Raw genomic sequence first — 23655 nt, 5'->3', positions numbered from 1 at the left:
AGAGAGAGAGAGAGAAAAGAAAAAAAGAAGAAAGAAAGAGAAAGAAAAGAAAAGAAAGAAAGAAAGAAAAGAAAAGAAAGGAGAAAGAAAGAAAAAGAGAGAAAGAAGAAAGAAAGGGAAGGAAGGGAGGGAGGAAGGAAGGAAGGAAGGAAGGAAGGAAAGAAGGAAGGAAGGAAGGAAAAACAAATACAAAAATTACCTGGATGTGGTGGCAGGCACCTGTAATCCTAGCTACTCAGGAGGCTGAGCAGGAGAATGCTTGATCCTGAGAGGTGGAGGTTGCAATGAGCCAAGATCGTGCCACTACACTCTAGCCTGGGTGACAGAGACACTGTTTAAAAAACAAACAAACAAAAAAACTGAACTTCTCTTTGTTTTTACATATTGCATGGAGGAAGTAAAAATCTTTATTACCTTCTGCAAAAGGAGCCATTAATATTTTGCTTTAAATCACTGCTTACAATTTTTTTAAAGCCCCCATTGCTACCTAAAAACTCTCCTTACATGACTTTATCATAGCAATAAAACACAAAAGAACAAGACCATTTTCTCTTTACAACCAAAGACAAAGGATTTCTGAATCTGATCTTGCTTATCACAAAATATTTTATACAGAAGACAAAAAGCTGGCCAGGCATGGTGACTCAGGCCTGTAATCCCAGCATTTTGGGAGGCCGAGACAGGCAGATTGTTTGAGCCCAGAGTTCAAGACCAACGTGGGCATCATGGTGAAAACCTATCTCAACAGAGAATACAAAAATTAGCCAGGTGTGGTAGCACATGCCTGTACTCCCAGCTACTAGGGAGGCTGAGGTAGGAGGATCACCTGAGCCCTGGGAGGTGAAAGCTTCAGTGAGCTGACTACCACTGTACCCCAACCTGGGTGAGAGTGAGATCTTGTCTCAAAAACAAAAAAAACAGAAAGACTTAAAAAGTAGCAAAATGGTGCAATGGTTACTTAAGCTGGGCAAGTTCATTAAATAATGGTGAATTATTAAATGATTCTTTTTATCTGAGACCAGACTTCAGGATAGAAGTCTGGATATTTACCTGATACTAATCAGGTAATAAACATCTGTATGTAAAATGTAGTTAGCTATTTTAATGACCTCATTCCTAAGTTCCTTTTTCATTGATGTAGCTTTCATTTCTATTATTGCTGTTTTAATAATATGATTAAATAGAAGGCTTACCCCAATAGACATTATACTACTAAATCAGCACTTTAAACTCTTTAGTTCTCTATCTAATTCATGTGAATTTGACTGCTGTTTGCTCTAATTTCTTTGGGCTCTTCTAATTTGAGTGGAATACAATTATATTGTGAGAGAGTGCAGTGAAACTGTGCAGGAAAATGAAGGTAGAATTTTGGGAGGTAATAACGATGTGAAACATAAAGATGTAATAATTACTGTCCAACACAGTGGAGCAGCTTGTCCACAAATGTAGTAATTACTATTTATTGCTCTGAGGAAGATTTAAAAAGATAGGGAAAAGGGGGAAACGTCTTTGAAAAATGAAACATCTTTTACATAAATGTCTAATGTAATTATTTTAATCCTTACTCCATTCCTTCTCTTCCTACAAATGTATTAAACATTCAGTTTAAAAAAAAAAAGTTCTCATTTTGCAATCAACTTGGGTAGTTATTTACTAACCTACTAAACCAAATAATATTAATGTCGCTGAAGAGGTTACTTATGGTTGCTTCTAATCTATGACTAAGTAGACTCTAAAAGAACAATGGAAATCCCTCCAAATTTAGCACTGGAAACTGACACAAGTTTTTCAATGCAATTTTTGTTCAAAATTTTCCAGGGGAAAAGAAGTTTCCTTAAATAGTGTCCTTAAGAAGAAGCCAATAACACACCAAAAGACATAAAACTTGTGGGGTTTTCTGCTTCTTTAAACTATCAGTAACTTTAATTCTCCACCTTTCTTTTTTTTTTTTTTTTTTCTAAAAGAGAATTGTTGGCTGAGCGAAGTGGCTCATACCTGTAATCCTAGCACTTTGGGAGGCCAAGGCAGGCAGATCACTTGAGACCAAGAGTTTGAGACCAACCTGGCCAACATGGCTAAACCCCAACTCTACTAAAAACACAAAAATTAGCCAAATGTGGTGGCACATGCCTGTAATTCCAGCTACTCAGGAGGCTGAGGCACGAGAATCGCTTGAACCCAGGAGGTGGAGGTGACAGTGAGCAGAAATGGTGCCACTGCATTCCAGCCTGGGCCACAGAGTGAGACTCTTAAAAGAAAAAAAAAATGGAGAATTGTTAAAGAATATTTCAATTCATGGGCCGGGCGCGGTGGCTCAAGCCTGTAATCCCAGCACTTTGGGAGGCCGAGGTGGGTGGATCACGAGGTCAAGAGATCGAGACCATCCTGGTCAACACGGTGAAACCCCGTCTCTACTAAAAATACAAAACATTAGCTGGGCATTGTGGCGCGTGCCTGTAATCCCAGCTACTCAGGAGGCTGAGGCAGGAGAATTGCCTGAACCCAGGAGGCGGAGGTTGCGGTGAGCCGAGATCGCGCCATTGCACTCCAGCCTGGGTAACAAGAGGGAAACTCCGTCCCAAAAAAAAAAAAAAAAGAATATTTCAATTCACGTTTGAAGTCAAAATGAGCTTGTTGTTTTCCATGGAGCAAACAGTCAGCACTTTCAACCTTGCGGATCAGTGATAAGAATCATGCAGGAGCATGATTCTAGCCCTTCAGCTTCCACAAATCACCATTGGCAATGCCTAAACCCAACTTGCTCTCTTTCCAAAGGGCTCTATCTGTAGTGATTAAGATAGTTGGTTTTAAGTGATCTTAGTTGAATTCTGAACTAGTATCTCCATCTGAATATGGACTAGGGCAGTAGAAGAGGCTTCACATGGGACCTCAGTTTCTTTCTTTTTTTCTTTTCCTTTTTTTTTTTTTTTGGGAGACAGAGTCTCACTCTATTGCCCAGGCTGGAGTTCAGTGCAACCTCTGCCTCCCAGGTTCAAAAGACTTTCATGCCGTGGCCTCCTATATAGCTGGGATTACAGGTGAGTGCCACCACACCTGGCTAATTTTTGTATTGTTAGTAGAGATGGGCCACCTTATTGGCCAGGCTGGTCTCAAACTCCCAACCTCAGCCTCCCAAAGTGTTGTGATTACAGGCGTGAGCCCCTGCACTGGGCCTTTTTTTTTTTTTCAGACAGGGTCTTGCTCTGTTGTCACCTATCATAGTTCATTGTAACCTGGAACTCCTGGGCTCAAGCAATTCTCCCACCCCAGCTTCCCAAGTAGCTGGGACTACAGGTGCACCAGTAACATTTTGTCTTTTTGAAGAAAGGGTTTTGTGAGTTTACCATTCCTCTTTTATTATTATTATGACTTTCTAACACTGTTGTTACTTCTACATTTTTTGCTTGGCATCCTACTGTAAGAAAGCTTTCTTTTCTCTCTCATTTATTTATATCAGTATGGACTCATGGATTCTTCTTTCATTCAATGGTTTATAATCCATTACTATGATTATTTTGATGCTCATAATTGGTCCTCAAGGGTACCTGCACTTTTACAGTATCCGTCACAAGCACACAGCCTTACATATAAAAAGAGCACAAAATACTTGCTTTCAGGGTCTTTGATTCACATAGCTTTGTGAGCAAGGCAAACATAATCATCTTTCCGGTAAACTGTTTGCGAAAAGGCTTCTCTGCTGGTACTAAGTATGGCAAGAACGCCAGGTTTTCTCACTCGAGGTCCCTTGTGCTTTCCACTCTATTCAGCAGTCACCTTTAAGGACTTCAGGCAACAACTCCACAGTGAGGAAGTTTTCTTGTCCTTGGCAAGACTTCTCCAGAGTAGCCTACAGCCTTTGTGTAAGGTAACCCTGGAGTCTAGTGCCGCTCAATAAGGCATCAGCGTGAGATTACACTGATCTGGGCAAAGATGGGAGGTAGAGAGACATCCTAAATTTTATTACCCACAAGAATTATTTAGGATGTTTTCCCCCTCTTTCAAATTACCCAAGTCTTCATTGTTTTACACAGAAAGACAAAAGTAGCCTTGAGTCTACAATTCATTCCCTACAATTTCCCTTATTTTTAATTGTGCAAGTATCTAAAAAAGTAAGATCACAGAAGGGTTTATAACAAAAAGTCCCCAACCCCAACCCCAACTCAATCCTCCCCTTAGGGAAACTCTTAATTGCTCCCATTTTCAGTTTTGGCAGCTCCTCCGTATTTGTGGAAACGATTTGTTGGATTATCAATGTAAGGTATTATCTGTCGACTCACTGCTAAAATAGATCAGGATTTAACTAACACTCCTCTCCACTTCTAACAATTATTACCTTATGTTCTAGAGATAATCTTTGAATTATATACTTAAACCTCGATTTTGTTGTTGTTGTTGTTGTTTCGTTGCTCAGTTAGCCAGATACTGGCTCTGCTGTCTTCCATCGGCTGCACCTTTGCCTTTACGTCAAGGAGAGAACATTGACCTTCAGGTCTGTCATCCTGCTTAAGAGTTTCGGTGCTTTGTCTGCAAGATGGTGCTAAAAGCTTAACCCACGAGCAGTATTTGCTGGGTTTTGTCGGTGGAGGACAAGACAGCGTGCTCTGCCTCGCTGCTTACCAAGTGATGGGGCTGCAGCCTGTTCCCTCCAGGTGCAATGTCACGTCCCCAGATGCTTAACTTGTGGTCTATGGATACCTTTTAAAACTCGTATGCAACACTGCTTGCAATTTTTTCCTTCCAAGTGGACAGCTTCGGGCATCCGTCCCCGCCCCAAATTCTCAAAGGGGTCTGGCGCCCACCGTTTTAGGGAGCGTCAGTACAATTCCCAGGGCTCAGATGTCAAGGAGACAAAAGCTACCGCTCAATGGGCGTTTTCTTAGCCCTAAACTGCCGATCGACCCCGAGTTTCCCCGCCAGATTCGGAGCAAATCTGAGTCAAGATGCCAGAGGGGGCGAGCGGGCGGTGGACCAAGGGCTTCTGACACCCTTCCGCCTCCCGCCGGCACGAAGGACTTCCCTGGACAACCGCTCGCCTCTCAGAGGTCGGAATTCTAGACCCTCCGGCCCGCGCTGCCTATCCACTGACGCGCCGGCCTCGGGACACCCACCACAGAGGTAGGACGCGGCGCTGCTGGCTCCACAGCCCAGAACCCAGAACGCGCTCCTAGGAGCCGCACCGCACAGATCAGGGGGCGGGCTTTCGGCCGCACCCCTTCACTCTTTCCCCGCCTTCTTTGTTTATTCCGGGCCCGACATTGGCTGCTTGCCCTCGAGACCGGGCGAGCCGCGCGCCTTTGGAGAGACGCGATTGGGCAAAGTCGCTGCCGCTCGGCCAGCGGCCCGCTCCCGATTGGTTGAGGCGCCGCCGGGGGTTTGAATCGCATCCCCGGCCGGGGAGGGTTCTGCCAAAGTGCCACGTTGGGCCCGGCGGCGGCGTGAGGAGCCGGCTAGGGGCGCTCACGTCGGAACGCCCAGCCGTTGGGGCCGTTGGGTGGCGCGAGGCGAGTCAAGGAGCTGGCCGGTCGGCAGCGGCCGCCGGCGGGAGCAGGGCTGAGGCGGCGTGGCGGAGCCTGGGCTGCGGCGCGTCCCGCCCGAGGGCGGCTCTGGCTGAGGGCGGAGGGGCCGGGGGAGAGCCCGGGGCAGCGGCTGAGGCAGGACGGCGGTGGTGGGAGCCGCTGCCCCCGGAGGACCCAGCCGAGATGCTGGCGGAAAACCTGGTGGAGGAGTTTGAGATGAAGGAGGACGAACCGTGGTACGACCACCAGGACCTCCAGCAAGGTGAGGGTGAGGGCGGGGGCGCCCCGCGGGCGGGCGGGCGGGCGGGCGGCGGCCTGGCCCGGGAGGCCCCCGATGCGGAACTGTTAAAAAGTTGCTTTCTCTGGCGGCGGAGGATGCAGGTGCCGGGAAGGGCTCAGGCGCACCTGGCGGTGGGGCCGGCGGTGCCCGCGGGTCCCGCCCGCAGGAAGCCTCGGCGCGGGGCCCACGGCCCTGCAAATGCGCAGTTCAATATCAGCCCCGGGGCGCGTGGGGGCCAGCGGCGCGCCAGGCACCGTTTTAAGCGCTTTTCGTGGATTAACTGGTTTAATCTTCACTGCATTCCTCCAAGACAGACCCAGATGAGCCAGGTGCCCCGCAGTAAGTGGCCGAACCCGGGAAGCGGCCCCCCTCGCAGCCTGTCGAGCCCAGCGCCTTGCCTGGCCAGCGCGGAGGGCCGGCCGCTGCAGGTGGCGGTGGTTTTGTGGCTAGCGGGAGCTGTGCACTCCGCACGTAACGGAACTCTAGGAGACAGTAACTTTTTTAAAAATTATTTTTTAATGTTTGAGGGTACATAATAGGTGTATGTATTTATGGAGTACATGAAATGTTTGGATACAGGCACGCATTGTGAAATAAGCACGTGATGGGGAACCGGGGAGTCCATCCCCTCCAGCATTTGTCCATTGAGATACAAACACACCAATTACACTGAAAGAAAGTAACTTTTGTTACCCCATTTTCCAGATGGGAAAGGAGAGGTTAAAACGGTTAAGTGGCTTGCCTAAAGCTAAGTGTGGGAGGGAGTGTTTTTTGAACCCACACGCTCGGAATTGTAGTCACTGCTCAAACCCCATCTCTTCTTTACCATCCTAGTTTACAGCTTTTTTCAGTTGGGCGTTAAGCTGTTAGGCATAGTTCACCAGATGCCAATTGAAACGACAGAAGAGCCCTTCTACCTCTGTCACTTCAGTTTGCACGCCAGCTTTCACTTAGATACAGGCCTGCCGGTGGTGTCTCCAGAGAACAATCGTAGAGCAGCCCACACTTTGGGACCAGTAGGCCCCCTTTTTTTCATACTAATAGGAGCTAGCAATTGGGAAACACTTTTTGTGTGCCTAACACTGATAAGCCCATAACACAGTTGCTCATTTAATTCTGGTAGCACAATAGAGGTAGTAATGTTGGGGAGTGCTAGGGTTCCCCTTAAGACTCCAGAACAAACATTCTTAACCGCTGTGCTGAATACTGAATAATCCTCAGGAATTTTTCCAGGCATCTTCAGTTTCTGTAATTTTGTGTAAATGCTTTCAGCTCTAATCTTGCAGTGAAAATTAACATCTCATTTAGTTGAATATTAAGCGATCATGATGCTTGTTCATGCTAACCACAGAACGTGGCAGAACAATCTAGACTTGACTAACTCAGAAAAGGATAATAAGCACCTCTTTTGGAGGAAGATAATTTCTTAAATTAACATGCAATCACTTTAACCGAAGTAATTCACCTTATTACGCTTATAGAGCCCAAGCTACTTAGTGGTTGCAGTGCAGTGTTCGGCACCATCTTCTTTATGTCCAAAAGACAAATTTGTCATACATTTTAACGAGTTTTCAGATTTCCCCATAAGGATTGATGGCCTAGTTTGATAGTTTCTCCAGGATTTATGAGGCAACCATTGTGCCATTGCAATATTTCCCTGTAATTTAAGCAATTTGTATCATCACAACTAAATATTTTTCTTTCCTGTATTTAAGAAGCATAAATCTTTAAGGGAATAGACGGGGTAGGTTCCTTTTTCAGGTATTTCCAGCATCTAGCATAATACTTGGTACATACTGGAAGCTCGATTTTAATATTTGTTGAACTAAACTGAAGCACTCACAAAATTGTTTTCCATGGCTGTCTTCCATCAGGTGCCTTAGTCCACGCTGCATTCTCCCGCTGTGGGAGGTTGTTAGGAACAACCACCTGTAACACTTCAATCTGTTGAGAAGCAAGTGCAACGTGTCAGGGTTACAGGTGGAATTCTCTTTAACCTCTGATCAAAATAAAGTCATTAGCTTTTCAAGTTTAACCTTAAAAACACAGGTCTGGGCTGGGTAGAGTGGCTCAAATCTGTAATCTCAGCACTTTGGGAGGCAGAGGCAGGCGGATCACCTGAGGTTGGGAGTTCAAGACCAGCCTGGCCAACATGGTGAAACTCTGTCTCTACTAAAAATACAAAATTAGCTGGGCGTGGTGGCGGGCGCCTGCAGTCCTAGCTACTCTGGAGGCTGAGGCAGGAGAATCGTTTGAACCTGGGAGGCAGAGGTTGCAGTGAGCCGAGATGGCACCATTGCACTCCAGCCTGGACAAGAAGAATGAAATTATATCTCAAAAAAAGCAACACACAGGTCTGAACCTCTTTACTGTCAGTTGCATTTCTGTGTTTTTCAAAGGGCTGTTACGTTATCACAGTGGACTTTGACATAATCCTCTGTCGTAACTATATGGGGTATGAATAGAGGATGTGAAATTCCAACAATTATAACTTGTGAATATGGCCTGTCAAAAAATAAAGGCTATAATGTGAATAAAAGGGTATCCTTTCCCCAGTTTTACTAAATTATATGTTAACTCCTAAGCTTTTAACAGATTTTAAAACATTCATTTCTTAAAAATGTATTATCTGCTCTATACCAGGAATTCACCTAGGCAGTGGGGCCATAGCGCCTCCCCACACGAGAGGATAGGCAGGACTCCTACTCCCATAGAGTGAATGTTCCAGTAAATCTGTTCACTGGAGAAGCCTGGAGGTGCCACCTCATGGGATGTGCTCACTACAGTGCCTGGCACATTGTAGGTCCTCAGTAGACACTTGCTGCTGAATTAAGTTTGGGAGCAGGTCTGCCCTGTTAAACAGAAGTATTCAGCAGATCTAGTGGGATTTTACGTGCAGGCATCTGTCTGCAGTTTTTTAACCTCCTCATTATTACTGAGCAAGGCTTAGTTGGAGAGAACTGCTGAAAATAACTTTTTTTTTTTTTTTTGAGACGGAGTCTCGTTCTGTCCCCGGGCTGGAGTGCAGTGGTGTGCTCTCGGCTCACTGCAACCTCCGCCTCCCAGCTTCAAGCGATTATCCTGCCTCAGCCTCCCGAGTAGCTGGGATTACAGGGGCATACCACCACACGCAGCTAATTTTTGCATTTTTAGTAGAGATGTAGTTTCACCATGTTGCTCAAGATGGTCTTGATCTGCTGATCTTGTGAACCACCCACCTCCGCCTCCAAAGTGCTGGGATTTCAGGTGTGAGCCTCGGGCCAGCCAGAAAGACTTTTTATGATCCTGTTCTCAAAACCTTACAACTACAAAATGTTTTCCTTTAGCAGTAGAAGCCATGATCTTAATAGATCGAGTCTTTATATCAAAGTTTCCTAGGGTATTCTTTTTTAAATTGAAATTGCTGGAACATTCTAACCTCAGTAAACTCTGGTCTGCTATTCATACCTTGTTAGAAACATGTAAAGCTTTTGTGTAGGCAGGAGGAGAAAACGCTTTGCTGTTACAGAACACTTTGATGAAGAGACTGTCTTTTGTCAGAGGCTGAGTTGGCACGGTAGGAATACTGACAATAATCTCTGTGGGTAAGATCTTTTCTGGGACAGCAGGAGCCTTCAGTGCAGGTAATGATGGTGCTTGCTTTGAAACATGCCCCTGAGAACAAGGTGGAAAGACTTCAGAGATTGAATTTTCTTTTAAATCAGCTGCTATTATAATTGTCATTTGGTGAGCTGTACAAACTTAGAAAAAGGAGTCAGGTTTCTGTTATGTGGATCAGTTAATGAACTCTTAGTTTAAAGGAATCCAAAAATTTCAGGATGAGTACATCCTCCTTGTGTACAACTATTTTGCTGAATCACTGTTTGGAGGGTTATTAAAACTGACACCATCATTTTTCTTGATGTTTATATTCAGGTTTTCTGCTTTCCCGATTATAGTAACGTTGGCAACAGGAGTTAAACAGAAGCATCACTAAATGACGCATTTGACTTTGTAATAGGAAAAGCTTTTAGCCTTAATGTTGTTAAATTACTCAGCAGACTACCAGCTATCATGAGAATATGTTGTTTTTGTTTTTTTTTTTAAGAAACTAAAATGGGAAAAATTTAATCACAGTGGGATTTAAAAGTTTCAAAATTCTGGAAGAAAGTTTCTTTAAAAAAAATTACTTGGCTACCAGTGCTCATTTTTTGCCTAAAACATAGAGCTGAATGAATATCTGTTTAAAACTAACAGTTTACACCATTAAAAATGTATTATTTCCTACAAAGACTCATTAGTGAGAGAATATTAAATATATGAAGGTATTGATAGGTTGCAATTCTGAAGCCTGCAATAAATCTATGGTATTTTTAGTAGTTGCCTAAGCCAGGCCAGTTCAATAGGATTTAGAAAAGACCCTCTTAATGAAAATTCTTTTTGTAATCCTATAGAGATGAACAGGTGTACAAGGCTTCGAAACTATATTATTTCCTTTTCTTTTGTGTCTTAATTAAAACTATAAAGGACATTCAATATTCTGTTCCCTCCACTAATTATTTAGAAAACCTTCTTGGGCTTGCTGCCAGCTTTTGGCTTCTTTCAGTTATGGAAGCCAGCTGCTACTCAACAGGAAATGAACTTTTTTTAAAGACCAAAAAAAGTCTGGTGTCTTTAAGCTAACAGATGAAGTAATATCCTCTTATATAGTGTGACTTCACAGGAGCTTTCTTGTAGTTGAGACTTGTTAAAATTCTATCCTTACCAGCCTATGAAATATTTAGGAGATTGAGACTTCAGGTTTCTGAACCAGGTTGGTGCTTTGTTTTACTGAAAATAAGGATTGAGATAAGGACAAGTCTCAAATTCTGGTGCTGTTCTTGACATCTCTTTCTGCAGGAGCAAGGAAGAGGTTCCTGGCTGCTCTTAAGTAGCACAGATAGTTCCATAACTGAATGAAAGAGATTGGTGATAGTCACAAGTGAGTCTTGATTTTGGGAGAGTTTTTGGCTCAGATTTTGTTTTGTTTTCTTCTTATAAGAGACGAGGTCCTGCTATGTTGTCCATGTTGGTCTTGGACTCTTGGGCTCAAACAATCCTCCCGCCTCAGCATCCCAAAGTGCTGAGATTACAGGTGTGAACCACCACACCCAGCCCTTGGCTCAGATTTTGATTGCCAGTTAAGAGCATCTTTGGTGAATGTGATCCTTCCCAGTGAAGAATACTCACCACTTTACACTTTTAAGAAGGAAAGACTTAAGTAATACCTAGGTGATTTTTTTTTTTTTTTTTTTTTGGAGATAAGAGACTCACTCTTTGCCCAGGCTGGAGTGCAGTGGCACAATCTTGGCTCACTGCAACCTCCATCTCTAGGGTTCAAGCGATTCTCCTGCCTCATCCTCCTGAGTAACTGGGACTACAGGCACGTGCTACCATGACCGACTAATTTTTTGTATTTTTAGTAGAGACAGGGTTTCACCGTGTTAGCCAGGATGGTCTCGGTCTCCTGACCTCATGACCCTCCCGCCTCAGCCTCCCAAAGTGCTGGGATTACAGATGTGAGCCACCATGCCCAGCCAGTAATGTTTTTATACTTAATACAGTGTGGTAGCTTCCATGTGGGTCTATGTACGTATATACAATTACACACCCTGTGAGTGCAAAATAATTTTTTGCTGGAACACGTTCAGCCATACATAATTCCTTATTTGGTGAAAACAAGATAATAACTTGCCTGGGGTTGTATGTGCTTTCACTTGCAAAGCAGGCAATAAAAACCCAAATAGTTGAACTCTAGTTTCTCATTGCAATCTGTGAAAACAAGTAGAAGAAATTAAGTACCTCAACTAGGGGAAAATTTGTATTCTCAAAGAAACCTGTGGACCTCTTTTTCAATTGCCTTAAAACTTTGCAGATGAGAATAACAAGAATCATGGTGAGAGTGAGAAACTGTTGACCTAAGAGTTTCTGTCTGATCTGTGACTCACCTTGGAGATCAATCTGGTCAGTTAATAGCTTTGTGGTTCAGGTTGTCTCATCTGAGAAACTGGACTAAATACCTTTAAAGATATAAAGACTAATGTCTCTAGAAAACAAAAAGTAGGTTGGGTGCAGTGGCTCACACCTGTTATCCCAACACTTTGGGAGGCTATGGCAGACAGATCACTTGAGGTCAGGAGTTCGAGACAAGCCTGGCCAACATAGTGAAACCCCATCTCTACTAAAAATACAAAAATTAGCCAGGTATGGTAGTGGGCGTCTATAATCCCAGCTACTTGAGTGGCTGAGGCAGGAGAATCACTTGAATCTGGGAGGCGGAGGTTGCAGTGAGCCAAAATCATGCCACTGCACTCCAGCCTGAGAGACAAGAGTGAGACTCGTCACACACCAAAAAAGTAAAAATGGTTAAGAAAAAGACTAACGTCTCTTTTTTTTTTTTCCTAGTTAGAAAACTTTATTGAATATTGTATTTATCAAAAAGTTAATTTTCCCTGAAGGCATCCTTCATTTCACATGATCTATGTTCCAGTGTTCTTTTGTATTAAAAATATGGTTAAATATGGAATTAGTAAAATGCAACGTATAAAACTTCATGCTGAGCAAAAACAAGTCCAAAAAAACTTTACCATATATCCATAGAATAGTTCGCATAGTATGTTTCCTACATAAATCATGTTTCAATGCAATTTTTAGAACCATTTTAAAATATATTTTGTAATTTGTTAACTGTAGGCATCCCCATTTTTCTTCCATCACATAATGTGTTCCTCTGATTAAGTTGGCAATATCTGCTAGCATCCACAGAACGCAGGAGAAAAAGCAGTTATTTCTCAAGGTTTGAGAAATCTGGTCCACCTTTAGTGTAGTTTCCTGAGATTCCTGCTCCACTGAAGTCAAAACCAGGATTTTCTTTTTGGAATCTCTCCAATGTAAGCTTTCTCTGCATTTGGTCTTGTACCCAAGGATCAACTGCATATTCAGATTCTAGTAGAGAAGTCCAACAATTTGCTGTATCTCTCTTTGTCTTGGTAAGAACAATACGAACCATTTTTCCATCCTTACCCAAAGTCCGTGTTCCCTCATCAGCTATTATAGAATCAAAGAGTTTGCCCTTGAGGATCTTGCGGCCGCCCACCGCCAGCGCCACATGCCGGCTTTGCAGGCCGCACTGGATATCCTGGGCGCGCATGCCTGGCGGCACCTGAACTTCAATAAACACCTCCTCCAGGGTCTGGTACCACTGGCCCCACGGGGTCCTGCATAGAACCACCCCACTCCGCTCCTCAAACGGGGCCGACATACTCCAGTCGCCTCCCGGCCACAGCCGCACCAGATGGAGCCGAGCGCAGGCGCCAGACTAACGTCTCTTAAATGCCTTGAGCTATTTGTAAAAGTTCTGTGTTTTGTAAATACAAGTCATTTCATAGACTTGTTAACAGAAATCTTTTTCTTTTGAAACAGGGCCTCACTGTATTTTTAGTAGAGATGACATTTCGCCATGTTGCCCTGGCTAGTCTGGAACTTCTGAGTTCAAGCAGTCCACTTGCCTCAGCCTCCCAAAGTGCTGGGATTGCTGGCATGACCCACTGTACCTGGCCTCTAAAGTCTTAATGTAATGACAGTAATAGATACTGTTAATATTGAAATCACATGAGAGTATATTTTAGCACCCATCTACCAACAGTATACTGTTTTATTGAAATGGATGTAAAATGTTTTAAATAATCTGGAGTTGGGTGTGATAAGTTTTGCTGCTTTCTCCAGAGTGAAAACTACCCAAGTAGAATCCTAATTATGCACTTTAGTGGGCATTACCAAATAACAACAGCTAATGCTGTTGTTACCATTTACTCTAGGTTAAGTTTTACTATCAGTAGTGGTGGGTAGCCATTAAGCCTTATTTATCATCCTTCAAAAATTAAGTTTAAAAATCATTATATAGTGAGCTTCCTTATTTTTATGATAAATATTTTTTTTCATAATACTTTTATTACATTAACTGAGATTACTTTCCATCATACTTAGAATAAAATTTAAACTGTACCTGCCATGGGCTATAAAATCCTGTATGATCTGATCCCTCATGCTTCTATCGTACTGGCTGCTTGTTAGGTTGGAGAATATGCCAAATTCATGGCAAGTTCTTCATCCTTCAAGCTTCAGCTAAAAGATCTTCCCTGACCTCCCTTTCTAAATTGGGCCCTAGGCTTGGCACAGTGGTTTATGCTTGTAATCCTAACATTTTGGGAGGTTGAGGTGGGAGGATCTGTTGAGGCCAGAGGTTTGAGACCATGCTGGGCAGCATTGTAAGACCCTGTCTCTACAATAAATCAATGCAAAAGTAAGCTGAGTTTGGTGGTACATGCCTGTAGTCTCAGCTACTTAGAAGGGTGAGGCAGGAAGATGACTTGAGCCCAGGAGTCCAAGACTGTGGTGAGCCATGATCACACCATTGCACTCCAGCCTGGCAACAGAGTGAGACCGTGTCTAATAAAGAGACAGAAAAAGAAAGCCTTTTGTTCATTATCACCAAATCCAGGTTTTTCCCCCCCTTTATCTTTTAGACTTCATGTTGGTCAACAGATTTTAGCTTTACTTTCAAAACATGTCAGAATTCTGCCCCTTCTCTCCATCTTTATCTCTGCCATCCTGGTCCAAGCCACCATCATCTCTCACCCAAGTAATTGCAGTATCTTTCTGTCACTCTGCTCCCACCTTTGTCCCATTCACTGTGTTTACATCGTAGACAGAGTGATCCTGTCAAGCCTCCACTGGATTCCTTTGCGTTGGGGGTAAAAGTCAAACTCTTGACTTCTTTAGTTAGGCCCTTATCAAACTGGCCATCTTGGAGCCCCTCTGGTTTGACTCATTCCCCCAGCCCAAAAGATTCTGTCCCACCCTCCTTGGCCTCCTTAATGGCTCAATCATGCTTCCTCCCAGGGGCTTTGCACTTGCCTTGCCTCTGCCTGGAGTGCTCTTTCCCTAGATGGATCTATATAGTTCACTGATTTCGTTCCTTCACATCTTGATTCAAATGTGGCCTTGGTCACATGCTCTTAAATTTCAGCTTCCCACATCCGTACTCCTGTACCTCTTCTCGCTGTCATGTTTTATAATGCTGTTTCTCCCGGTAGAATATAAGTTTTCATGAGGGTGGGGATTTTTTTTTAATGTGAGTTCCTTATGGCTCCTGGGCACCATCCCAGTGCCTGGAATAGTGTCTGCTATTATTGAGTATATGCATGCATGCATGAATAGTGTTTATAGGTTTGTAAGTTTAGTTGCTCATTTGGTATCTGGCTTCCTCCACTAATCTGGAAATATCAGCAAAGCAGGACATCATTCTATTCACTATTCTGTAGCTAAAGCATGCTTAGTATAGTATAGTACCTGGCGACAAAAACATTGATTTGTGAGTCAATGAATATTAGTAGTACTTTGCGTGTGTATCGCAACTTAATTTGTAAAGTACTCCTTTATTACTTCATTTGATTGTCACAATCTTATCTTGATAAGACAGCCATCTCTCTAAACCAGAATACTAACTATAGGGGCCCCTGAAGTCACCATATTGAAAGTGCTCTGATAAATGATAGAACTGGGCCTGAGACCTTCCTGCCCAGAGTGCAGTGCATTTCCCACTGTATCAAAGGACTGCTCCGTAAGATTTACTGTACAAAGAAGTATTTCAATGACCTATGTTACAACTAGTATCCTTTCTTGTATTGTTAACTAAATTTTCATTTCTGGGAGTAAGTATAATATAAACAAATCCTGTTTTATGGACATTATGCCTAAGAATAGAAAGAGTTGAAAAAAGCAGGTTTAAAATAAAATATGGTTCTGTGCTAAATGGAAGTATGAGCTACCGACATATAGTTACCTCGAAAACCACATTGCTATTTTCTGGTTGCTTATCTTGCAGAAGGACATAAAGAGAAGTAGAAAGAATGACCTGGGGCAGTGCTCTTAATGCTGATGTATTTTTCCGCTTCTTGATATAATAATTTTTAGTCCCCTTAGGAGTCCAGGATATATGGCAATAAACTAACAGGTGTATTCACAGCAGCCAGATTCATGGGAACTTTAAAGATTTTTGAAAGCTTCACCTATACTTTGGCTCAGGGATCCATTTAAAAAAGTAGACTGTCAAGATATGAAAACATTCATTCTACTAGCAAATAGGATTTTAGAAGTAACACTGCAGAATGATCATTCCTGAACTAATGACTAAATCTCCATAAAGTAGATGACCTTTTTTCACTTCTTACACGTAGGAGTACATAAGAGAATACTTGACCTGCTGGAAGACTCAGTTTAACTGAATTTTAAGTAGAACTCAGGTTTTCCTTCTGTGCCACTCCACCTTCGATTGGGATGTGACTTAAACTGCATGTTCTTTTTTGAAGGACTGGGTAATATAAATTGTTGATGTGAGATCATTTGTATTATTCTAAGATTCATTTTTTGTGCTAGATCTCCAACTTGCTGCTGAGCTTGGGAAGACATTACTGGATCGGAACACAGAGTTGGAGGACTCTCTTCAGCAGATGTATACAACCAATCAGGAGCAGTTACAGGAAATTGAGGTAATTCACTCAGCAGGAGAGTTATACTTGTGACACTTTGGTGGTATGTTGCTGTTATGCCAATAACATACTGCTAAAATAACATTTGCAATTAGAAATAGCATATAATTTTTTAAGATAGACTTCTTGAGAATAAGAACCATCAAAGAGGAAGCGAGGTTGATTTCTACCTTTAGTCTTTCCCAACACATAAATCACTGTGATGAAAGTGATTTCTGTCTTCACCATTGATAAAGTGTACTAGAAGTAAATGGTCCAGTGTTTGCCAGTGTGTGGGGCCAGTTGAAGCTATGAATATTATACTTAGTTTTTCAGGTTTTTGTCTTTTAAAAAATGCAATATTTAAGATACACAGAATAGTGTAAGAGAACAATACAGTGAATATCCACGTACCCACCATCTAGCTTAAGAAAGAAGACTACCCACACTGTTGAACTTCCTACCAGAGAGGGAACTTATACTTCCTTGGTGGCATATCCCTCCCACCTACTATGAAACCATATCCTAAATTTGGGTTTAGATTAAAAGTTAAAAAAAAAAAATTATAGTTCCTGATTTCATAATCTGTTTAAATTTTTTGCTCCATTGAAATAGTCATAAAATACATGTTGCTTTTTCTCTGCCATCATCTTAATTTGTTTACTTTTTTGCTGAATATTTTATCATTAAAATACTACATTTTTGGCTGAGTGTAGTGGCTTACACCTGTAATCTCAGCACTTCAGGAGACTGAAGAAGACAGATTGTTAAACTCAGGAATTTGAGGACCAGCCTGGGCAACCTGGTGAAACCCCATCTCTCCAAAAAATACAAAAATTAGGCTGGTGTGGTGGTGTGTGCCTGTAGTCCCAGCTACTGGAGCGACAGAGGTGGGAGAATCACCTGAACCTAGGAAGTCAAGGCTGCAGCGAACCATGATCATGCTACTACACTCCAGTCTGGGTGATGGGAGCGAGACCTTGTCTTAATAAAAAAAAAATAATAACACCCTTTACCTAGCTTAACAAAGTAAAATGAAAGATGCTAGATTAAGGCATTAAAATGGTCTTCCATGCTGCTAATCTTATAAATGGTCCCCTTCAAGTTATATGTAGGCCACTTGAAAGAAGATAATGGTGAATATTAAAGTGTCCCATCAGAACACCTTTCTCCATGTCCCAACCCATGCTCCCCGTAGAAAGGGTCTGAAGGGTCTGTACTTAAATTACAAGTTCCTCCCCCTCAAATTGGTACAGTAGACCCAGGACTCTTGTGTCTGTGCACAGAAAAATGTAAAAAACTCTAGAACATTGAAACAGTTCTTTATAATGAGTACTTCATAAAGCTTTGATTATTTCCTTATCCAGGGAATTCAACAAGTAGAGAATTATACAGTCTTTCCTATAATCCCAGCACTTTGGGACACTAAAGTGGAAGAATCACTCGAGGCTAGGGTTTGAGACCAGCCTGGGCAACAAAGTGAGACCCTGCCTCTAGTCTAAAAACAAAACTATTAAGCCAGCCAAATGTTTGATGTGGTCAAGGAACTCTTTCCTGCTTTGTTTCTTAGATTGTGTTTTCCAACTCATTGGGAGATTTCAAAATAGTCCTAAACAATCATCACTCTTTGCATTTATGTAGAGATACAGTCTTAATTGTATTATCGTAGTCTATGAGGTTTATCTGAGGCCCAGCTATTGCTAACAGTTAATACACTGTATTGTTGTTTCCTGTTAAAGCATTTATAAAACACTATGACTGATACTTATTTTAGCATATCTTTCAAGTGTAGATGAAAGAAGTGTAAATATTTGTTGGGAGAATGATGCCTATTGATTAGTGTAGGAGATTACAAACAGTTAATGATCTGAGTTATCTTTCTCCCTGTGTTTTCTGTGCTATCAAGGATAATTAGACATTTAAGACAGAACATTGTTATTCTGCAAGTATCCAAAGATATCTAAGAGTCTCCAAATCTACAAATAACACTTCGCCATCTAATATTATCCATAAGATATTGTGAGTTGGGGAGAGATAGCATAGGGAGAAGTGCTAGATGTGGGTGATGGGGAGGAAAGCAGCAGATCACACCGCCACGTGTGTGCCTATGCAACAATCTTGCATGTTCTTCACATGTACCCCAAAACCTAAAATGCAATAAAATTAAAAAAAAAAAAAAAGAATAAAAAGATTTTGCAAAGCATCATGGAGGTGAAATAATCCAGTTCAGACCATGATCTTGGAATATTTTGAGAAACATATTCATGAGTCTTTTGTATTCGTAATATGTAGTCTACTGGTTCCTAGATCTGAGCATTGCATAATGCATTATTTTATTCTTTATCCAAAACTGCTTTTTGGCTAAGAATAATCACTATCTTAGATTTCTTCACCACCTTTACAGTTGTCTTCTTTTTTCTTTCCTGAGTTGCTTCCTGAATGTAAGTTTACAGTGTCAGTAGGGGAGATGAGATGGCAGTACTGGCTAAGCCCACTTACTAGCCAGGGGACTCCCACAGACTGTCCTTTCTGTTTGCTTCATCACAACTGTGCCTGGGCAGACGTAGAGATCACAATGTAGATTTCCGAGGTCTCTCTAATAGTCTAAAACAAAGAATGCCCAGTGCTCTTATAAAAGTCACTGGGCAACCAAAGAACCTACTTCCTTGCTAAAAGATGACCCCTACATTGTGTTCCTCTTATTGCAACCTTCAAGAGGCCCTGTAAACTTTATAAGGGCTCCTTCCTGAATTTGAACCTTTTCAACATGTTTTTCCTTACCTTAAACTTTTTATTGAAATCTACATTACAGAAAAGGGCACAAATCCTAGAAGTATAGTTAGGTGAATTTTCATAAAGTAAACATGCCCATGCAAGCTATACCTAGATAAGGAGTTGAGAGCATTATCAGCCCATCCAGTCACCACCCAGTGAACCAGCATCCTAATCCCATCACCCTAGATAAGTTTAGTGTGTTTTTGACCTTCACATGAATGGAATCACTTGTACAGGTTTTAAACTTAACTGTTTAGGATGTTTATTGGGAATTAGATTAGAAAAGTAATACATGGCCAGGCACAGTGGCTCACGCTTACAATCCTAGTACTTTGGGAGGCTGAGGCAGGTGGATCACCTGAGGTCAGGAGTTCGAGACCAGCCTGGCCAACATGGTGGAACCCCATCTCTACTGAAAATAGAAAAAGTAGCTGGGGGTGGTGGTGCCTGACTGTAATCCCAGCTACTTGGGAGGCTGAGGCAGGAGAATCCCTTGGACCCGCAGGGTGGAGGTTGCAGTGAGCCGAGGTTGCGCTACTTTACTCCAGCCTCAGCAAAACAGTGAAACTCCATTTCAAAAAAAAAGTAATACATGATTTTTTTTTAATTCAGAAAAATATGTAGTTGAAAACCAAAAAATCTCCTAACCTACCAACAGAGAAATTTAAAATGAGACAGTACAAAAAATGGTGTGGGAACAAACTTTTCTGAGCACATGAAAAGTAGTGCAGGGAACTGGTGAAAATACTAGGACAAAATCCCTAAGACTCTGACTTATTATGGAAATAGACAACTTGGACACTGCCAAAGGGTATTTTGTAAGTAGAACCACAAATATTCTTTCAAAGACTGTTGGAGAGTTTCAAACAATCCTCCTAAAAATTGATTAGTATTTTTGGTAGGCATTGTTTTTAATATAAAAATAAAGATTAAACAAACTATTCAAAATAATGGTTAAACTGGCTTCAGAGAAGCCTGTAGCCTGTCTTACTTTTTTTCAGTGCTAATTTGAAAAACTGAGATACTTTTTTTTTTTTTTTTAAGAATCCAGAGTAAACTTTTATGTTCTGGATGGAGGGAGGAGAGGAGAGAACTCTTGCTTTGGAGAGTAATGAGGTCAGACACCATTGGATTCACTTACATTTTCCTACAACCATGTAAGCAGCCTCTAGCCATGTGTTTTGGTTACTTCTCGCTTAAAGACCTGTATTATACCCCACAGGAGTTGTGCCTAGCACTCAAAATCGTCTGGCCTTCAAAGCATCCCTTCTTTCAAGAGTTCATGTCCCCTTTGGAAATGAAAAAGTATTTTGTGCTTCTTTTACTGCACGTATCAATATCCTACTGTATATGATATTTAATTGATTTTCTTTATTCTCCTTTACCCTTATTTCCTATTGCAACAGTGAGGCTGTTGCTGTGTTTAGTGATTTTTTTTCACACACAGTAGGTCATTGATACTTTGTTGAAATCAGTATTTTAACAGAGGAGAGACAGCTTACAAAGCTCTTTTAATAATTCCTAAACTGTAGGTTTCCACCTGTAGAGATTTTTAAGGGAGGCAGAAGGGGCTCTAGCGTCTGTTTTAGGAGATTCAGGTTTAAGCCTTCAATTTTATTTGCAAATAGCTAGAGAATTTAGACATGTGAATTACCCCTCAGGTTCTGTTTGCTCCATTGCAGAATGGTGATAATCCTTGTACTACTTTGGTACAGGATTTTTCTGAGGGGATGAGATTATGGAAAGCATATGTTTTGAACAGTATAAATTATTGCATAATTTACCAATGTTTTAAGAATTTTAGTAGTGAAAAAAAGTCTTTAAAAAATGTTTAGGCCGGGCGCGGTGGCTCAAGCCTGTAATCCCAGCACTTTGGGAGGCCGAGGCGGGTGGATCACGAGGTCAAGAGATCCAGACCATCCTGGTCAACATGGTGAAACCCCGTCTCTACTAAAATACAAAAAATTAGCTGGGCATAGTGGCGCGTGCCTGTAATCCCAGCTACTCAGGAGGCTGAGGCAGGAGAATTGCCTGAACCCAGGAGGCGGAGGTTGCGGTGAGCCGAGATCGCGCCATTGCACTCCAGCCTGGGTAACATGAGTGAAACTCCGTCTCAAAAAAAAAAAAAAAAAAAATGTTTATGGCTATATAATAGTTTTACATATGTATGGGGTGCATGTGATATTTTGATACAAGCATACAATGTGTAATGATGAAATCTAGGTAACTGAGATATCCATCACCTCAAACTTTTGTCATTTCTTTGCTGGGAATATTCCATATCTTTTCTAGCCATTTTGAAGTATACCGTAAAATATTGTTAACTATAGTCATGAAAGAACCTTAATTCTGAAAAAATAAATCCTCCAGAATTACTGGAAGAAACAGACATTAAAAACAATCTAATTCCACAATTTTAATAGTGGGATTATAGGTGGTTTCTATTTTCATATTCATGCCTCGCCCCACCAAATTTCTACAGGGGAGTTATATTACTTTCATCAAGGGAAAGAGATTTTTCAAAAGTAACGGAAAATATTTCTTTACTATTGTGGAAGTTGATTTTGATACTAAATTCAGAGGATTTAGGCTATAATCCTTCATTTCAGGATAATCCCAACACTGCTTACAAGCCAGATTTCCACTCCATTTCTGTGTGTTTTTTTTATTTGGGGTTGTTTCTGTCTTTCCCTGCATTCCAGGTTAGGATTCCATAATTGCAAATAGATATTAATGTAATTCTACTAACCTTTGTTTTTTAAAGGTTTGCCTCAGTTGTAAAGGTGGCCTGTTTTTGTGGCTTTTGTGCATAGCCAGAACCTTGTACTCATAGTTGAGGTGACAGTCTGTGCAAATTCCTAGACAGATAAATCCAAGGCATTTTGCCTTTCATACTCTTGCTATAAGTTGACATTTTAGCCTACATTTCTGCTACCCCATGATCCCCTTCCCCCACTGTTAGGCTTCAGATGTCTCCCTTTCCTGTTTACTATGACAGTCAGATTCATTGGAGGCTATGTATCAAAGAGAAAAACAGCATGTCAACAGCATGTTTGTACCTTGAGTTGAGAGGCAGAAAATAAACTAACCCATTTCCTTCTAGATTCAGAAAAAAATGAATAGTAACGTAAGGGGTTCAAGACGAGGCCTTAAAGCTCTGACTCTGTAGACCTAGATGTCTGGCCTTACCATCAGTACTTGCTTAAAGATGGCATCATTTTTCTTTAAGTTGCTGACTGGTTTTGTCAGACTCTTTTGTAGGTCCCCTATAACTGATTCCCAGAGAAGTGAAGGACTTTTCTGATTAATTTTGGTTTTGTATAATAAGATTAAGCTCCTACCATGTGAAAACAAGCTCCTTGCCATTCTTCAGATTGTTGTTAAAGCCAAGTCCCCTAAGACCAAAATATCAAAGTTCTTAAATGGTTTAATTGTGTTATCACAGGTATCACAGGTTTTTATATATCAAACAAGAAGAACTTTCTATAGTTTCTTAAATGGCCGTTTTGCACTTATTTGCATATTGACCTGTTTGCTAGGATGTTGGCTACAACCCTAACTTGAGCATATCTTTAAAAGAGCAACAACTTGGGACCCATCTAGTAGCTGGTAGAAACTGTAACACTCCCCTTCAGATTAGCAGGGGCGATTGGGGCCATGGGAATAAGTATAGAGAAATAATCTATAAATGGAGAAAGGAGGAGAGAATTAGTGGCTAATAGGCTGTTTTTCCAAGAGGAGTATAATCAAAGCTCTTCTCAAAATCTTGCCGTTAAATTCCCCTTGGCATATCACAGTCTGAGTTATGCCAAGCACAGTAAGCTGTTGTGAAGAAAAGTCTAGCAGTTGTCACTTTGCCAGTATTTTTTGTCCCTACTGTGTGTAAGGAATAGACTAGATAGAGCATTCCATTATTAGAAGACAACAATACTGGCCTGGTGAGTGGCTCATGCCTATAATCCCAGCACTTTGGGAGGCCGAGGTAGGTGGATCTCCTGAAGTCAGGCGTTCAAGACCAGCCCAGCCAACAGAGTGAAACCCAGTCTCTACTAAAAATACAAAAATTAGTCAGGCATGGTGGTGCAAGCCTGTAATCCCAGCTGCTCAGGAGGCTGAGGCAGGAGAATCACTTGAACCTGGGAGGCTGAGATCATGCCCCTGCACTCCAGCCTGGGCAGCAGAGCGAGACTCCATCCCAAAAACAAGTTGAATATTGTTATATTGTTTTGAGAGAAATCAATTTAGGGTACCTTAAGAGTGGTGCTGCTTTAGATTTAAGGTGGTCTTTTTTTTTTTTTTTTTTTAGTTGGAGTCTCTGTTGCCCAGTGCAATCTTGGCTCACTGCAACTTCTGCTTCCCAGGTTCAAACAATTCTACTGCCTCTGCCTGTCCAATAGAGTAGCTGGGATTACAGGTGCACACCACCTCACCTGGATAATTTTTGTATTTTTAGTAGAGATGGGGTTTTGCCATCTTCGCTAGGCTGATCTCAAACTCCTGACCTCAGGTTATCTGCCCACCTCGGCCTCCCAGAGTG

The 23655-nt window shown here is 41.8% G+C and overlaps 2 protein-coding genes across 2 annotated transcripts in view; one reads left to right on the top strand and one right to left on the bottom strand.

The window, feature by feature from the left end:
• Positions 1 to 5407: 5407 nt before the first annotated feature.
• The window catches only part of CDR2 (cerebellar degeneration related protein 2), a 29959-nt gene continuing 11711 nt past the window's right edge, over positions 5408 to 23655 (top strand). The window contains exons 1-2 of the mRNA XM_017534374.1: positions 5408 to 5778; positions 16252 to 16364. Of these exons, the coding sequence (XP_017389863.1) occupies positions 5700 to 5778; positions 16252 to 16364 (192 nt within the window). The 5' untranslated portion in view covers positions 5408 to 5699. The remainder of the gene's footprint in view (positions 5779 to 16251; positions 16365 to 23655) is intronic.
• On the bottom strand, positions 12164 to 13229 carry LOC108308512 (nudC domain-containing protein 2-like). The gene has a single exon (XM_037740583.1). It carries the CDS (start codon positions 13073 to 13075, stop codon positions 12599 to 12601), a length of 477 nt encoding a protein of 158 aa, XP_037596511.1. The 5' UTR covers positions 13076 to 13229; the 3' UTR covers positions 12164 to 12598.

Source organism: Cebus imitator, unplaced genomic scaffold, assembly GCF_001604975.1.
Source record: "Cebus imitator isolate Cc_AM_T3 unplaced genomic scaffold, Cebus_imitator-1.0 Scaffold85, whole genome shotgun sequence".
In the NCBI taxonomy this organism is placed as follows: domain Eukaryota; kingdom Metazoa; phylum Chordata; class Mammalia; order Primates; family Cebidae; genus Cebus; species Cebus imitator.
Note: the sequence above shows the minus strand (reverse complement) of the source record. Positions and strands in the feature narration are given on the sequence as shown.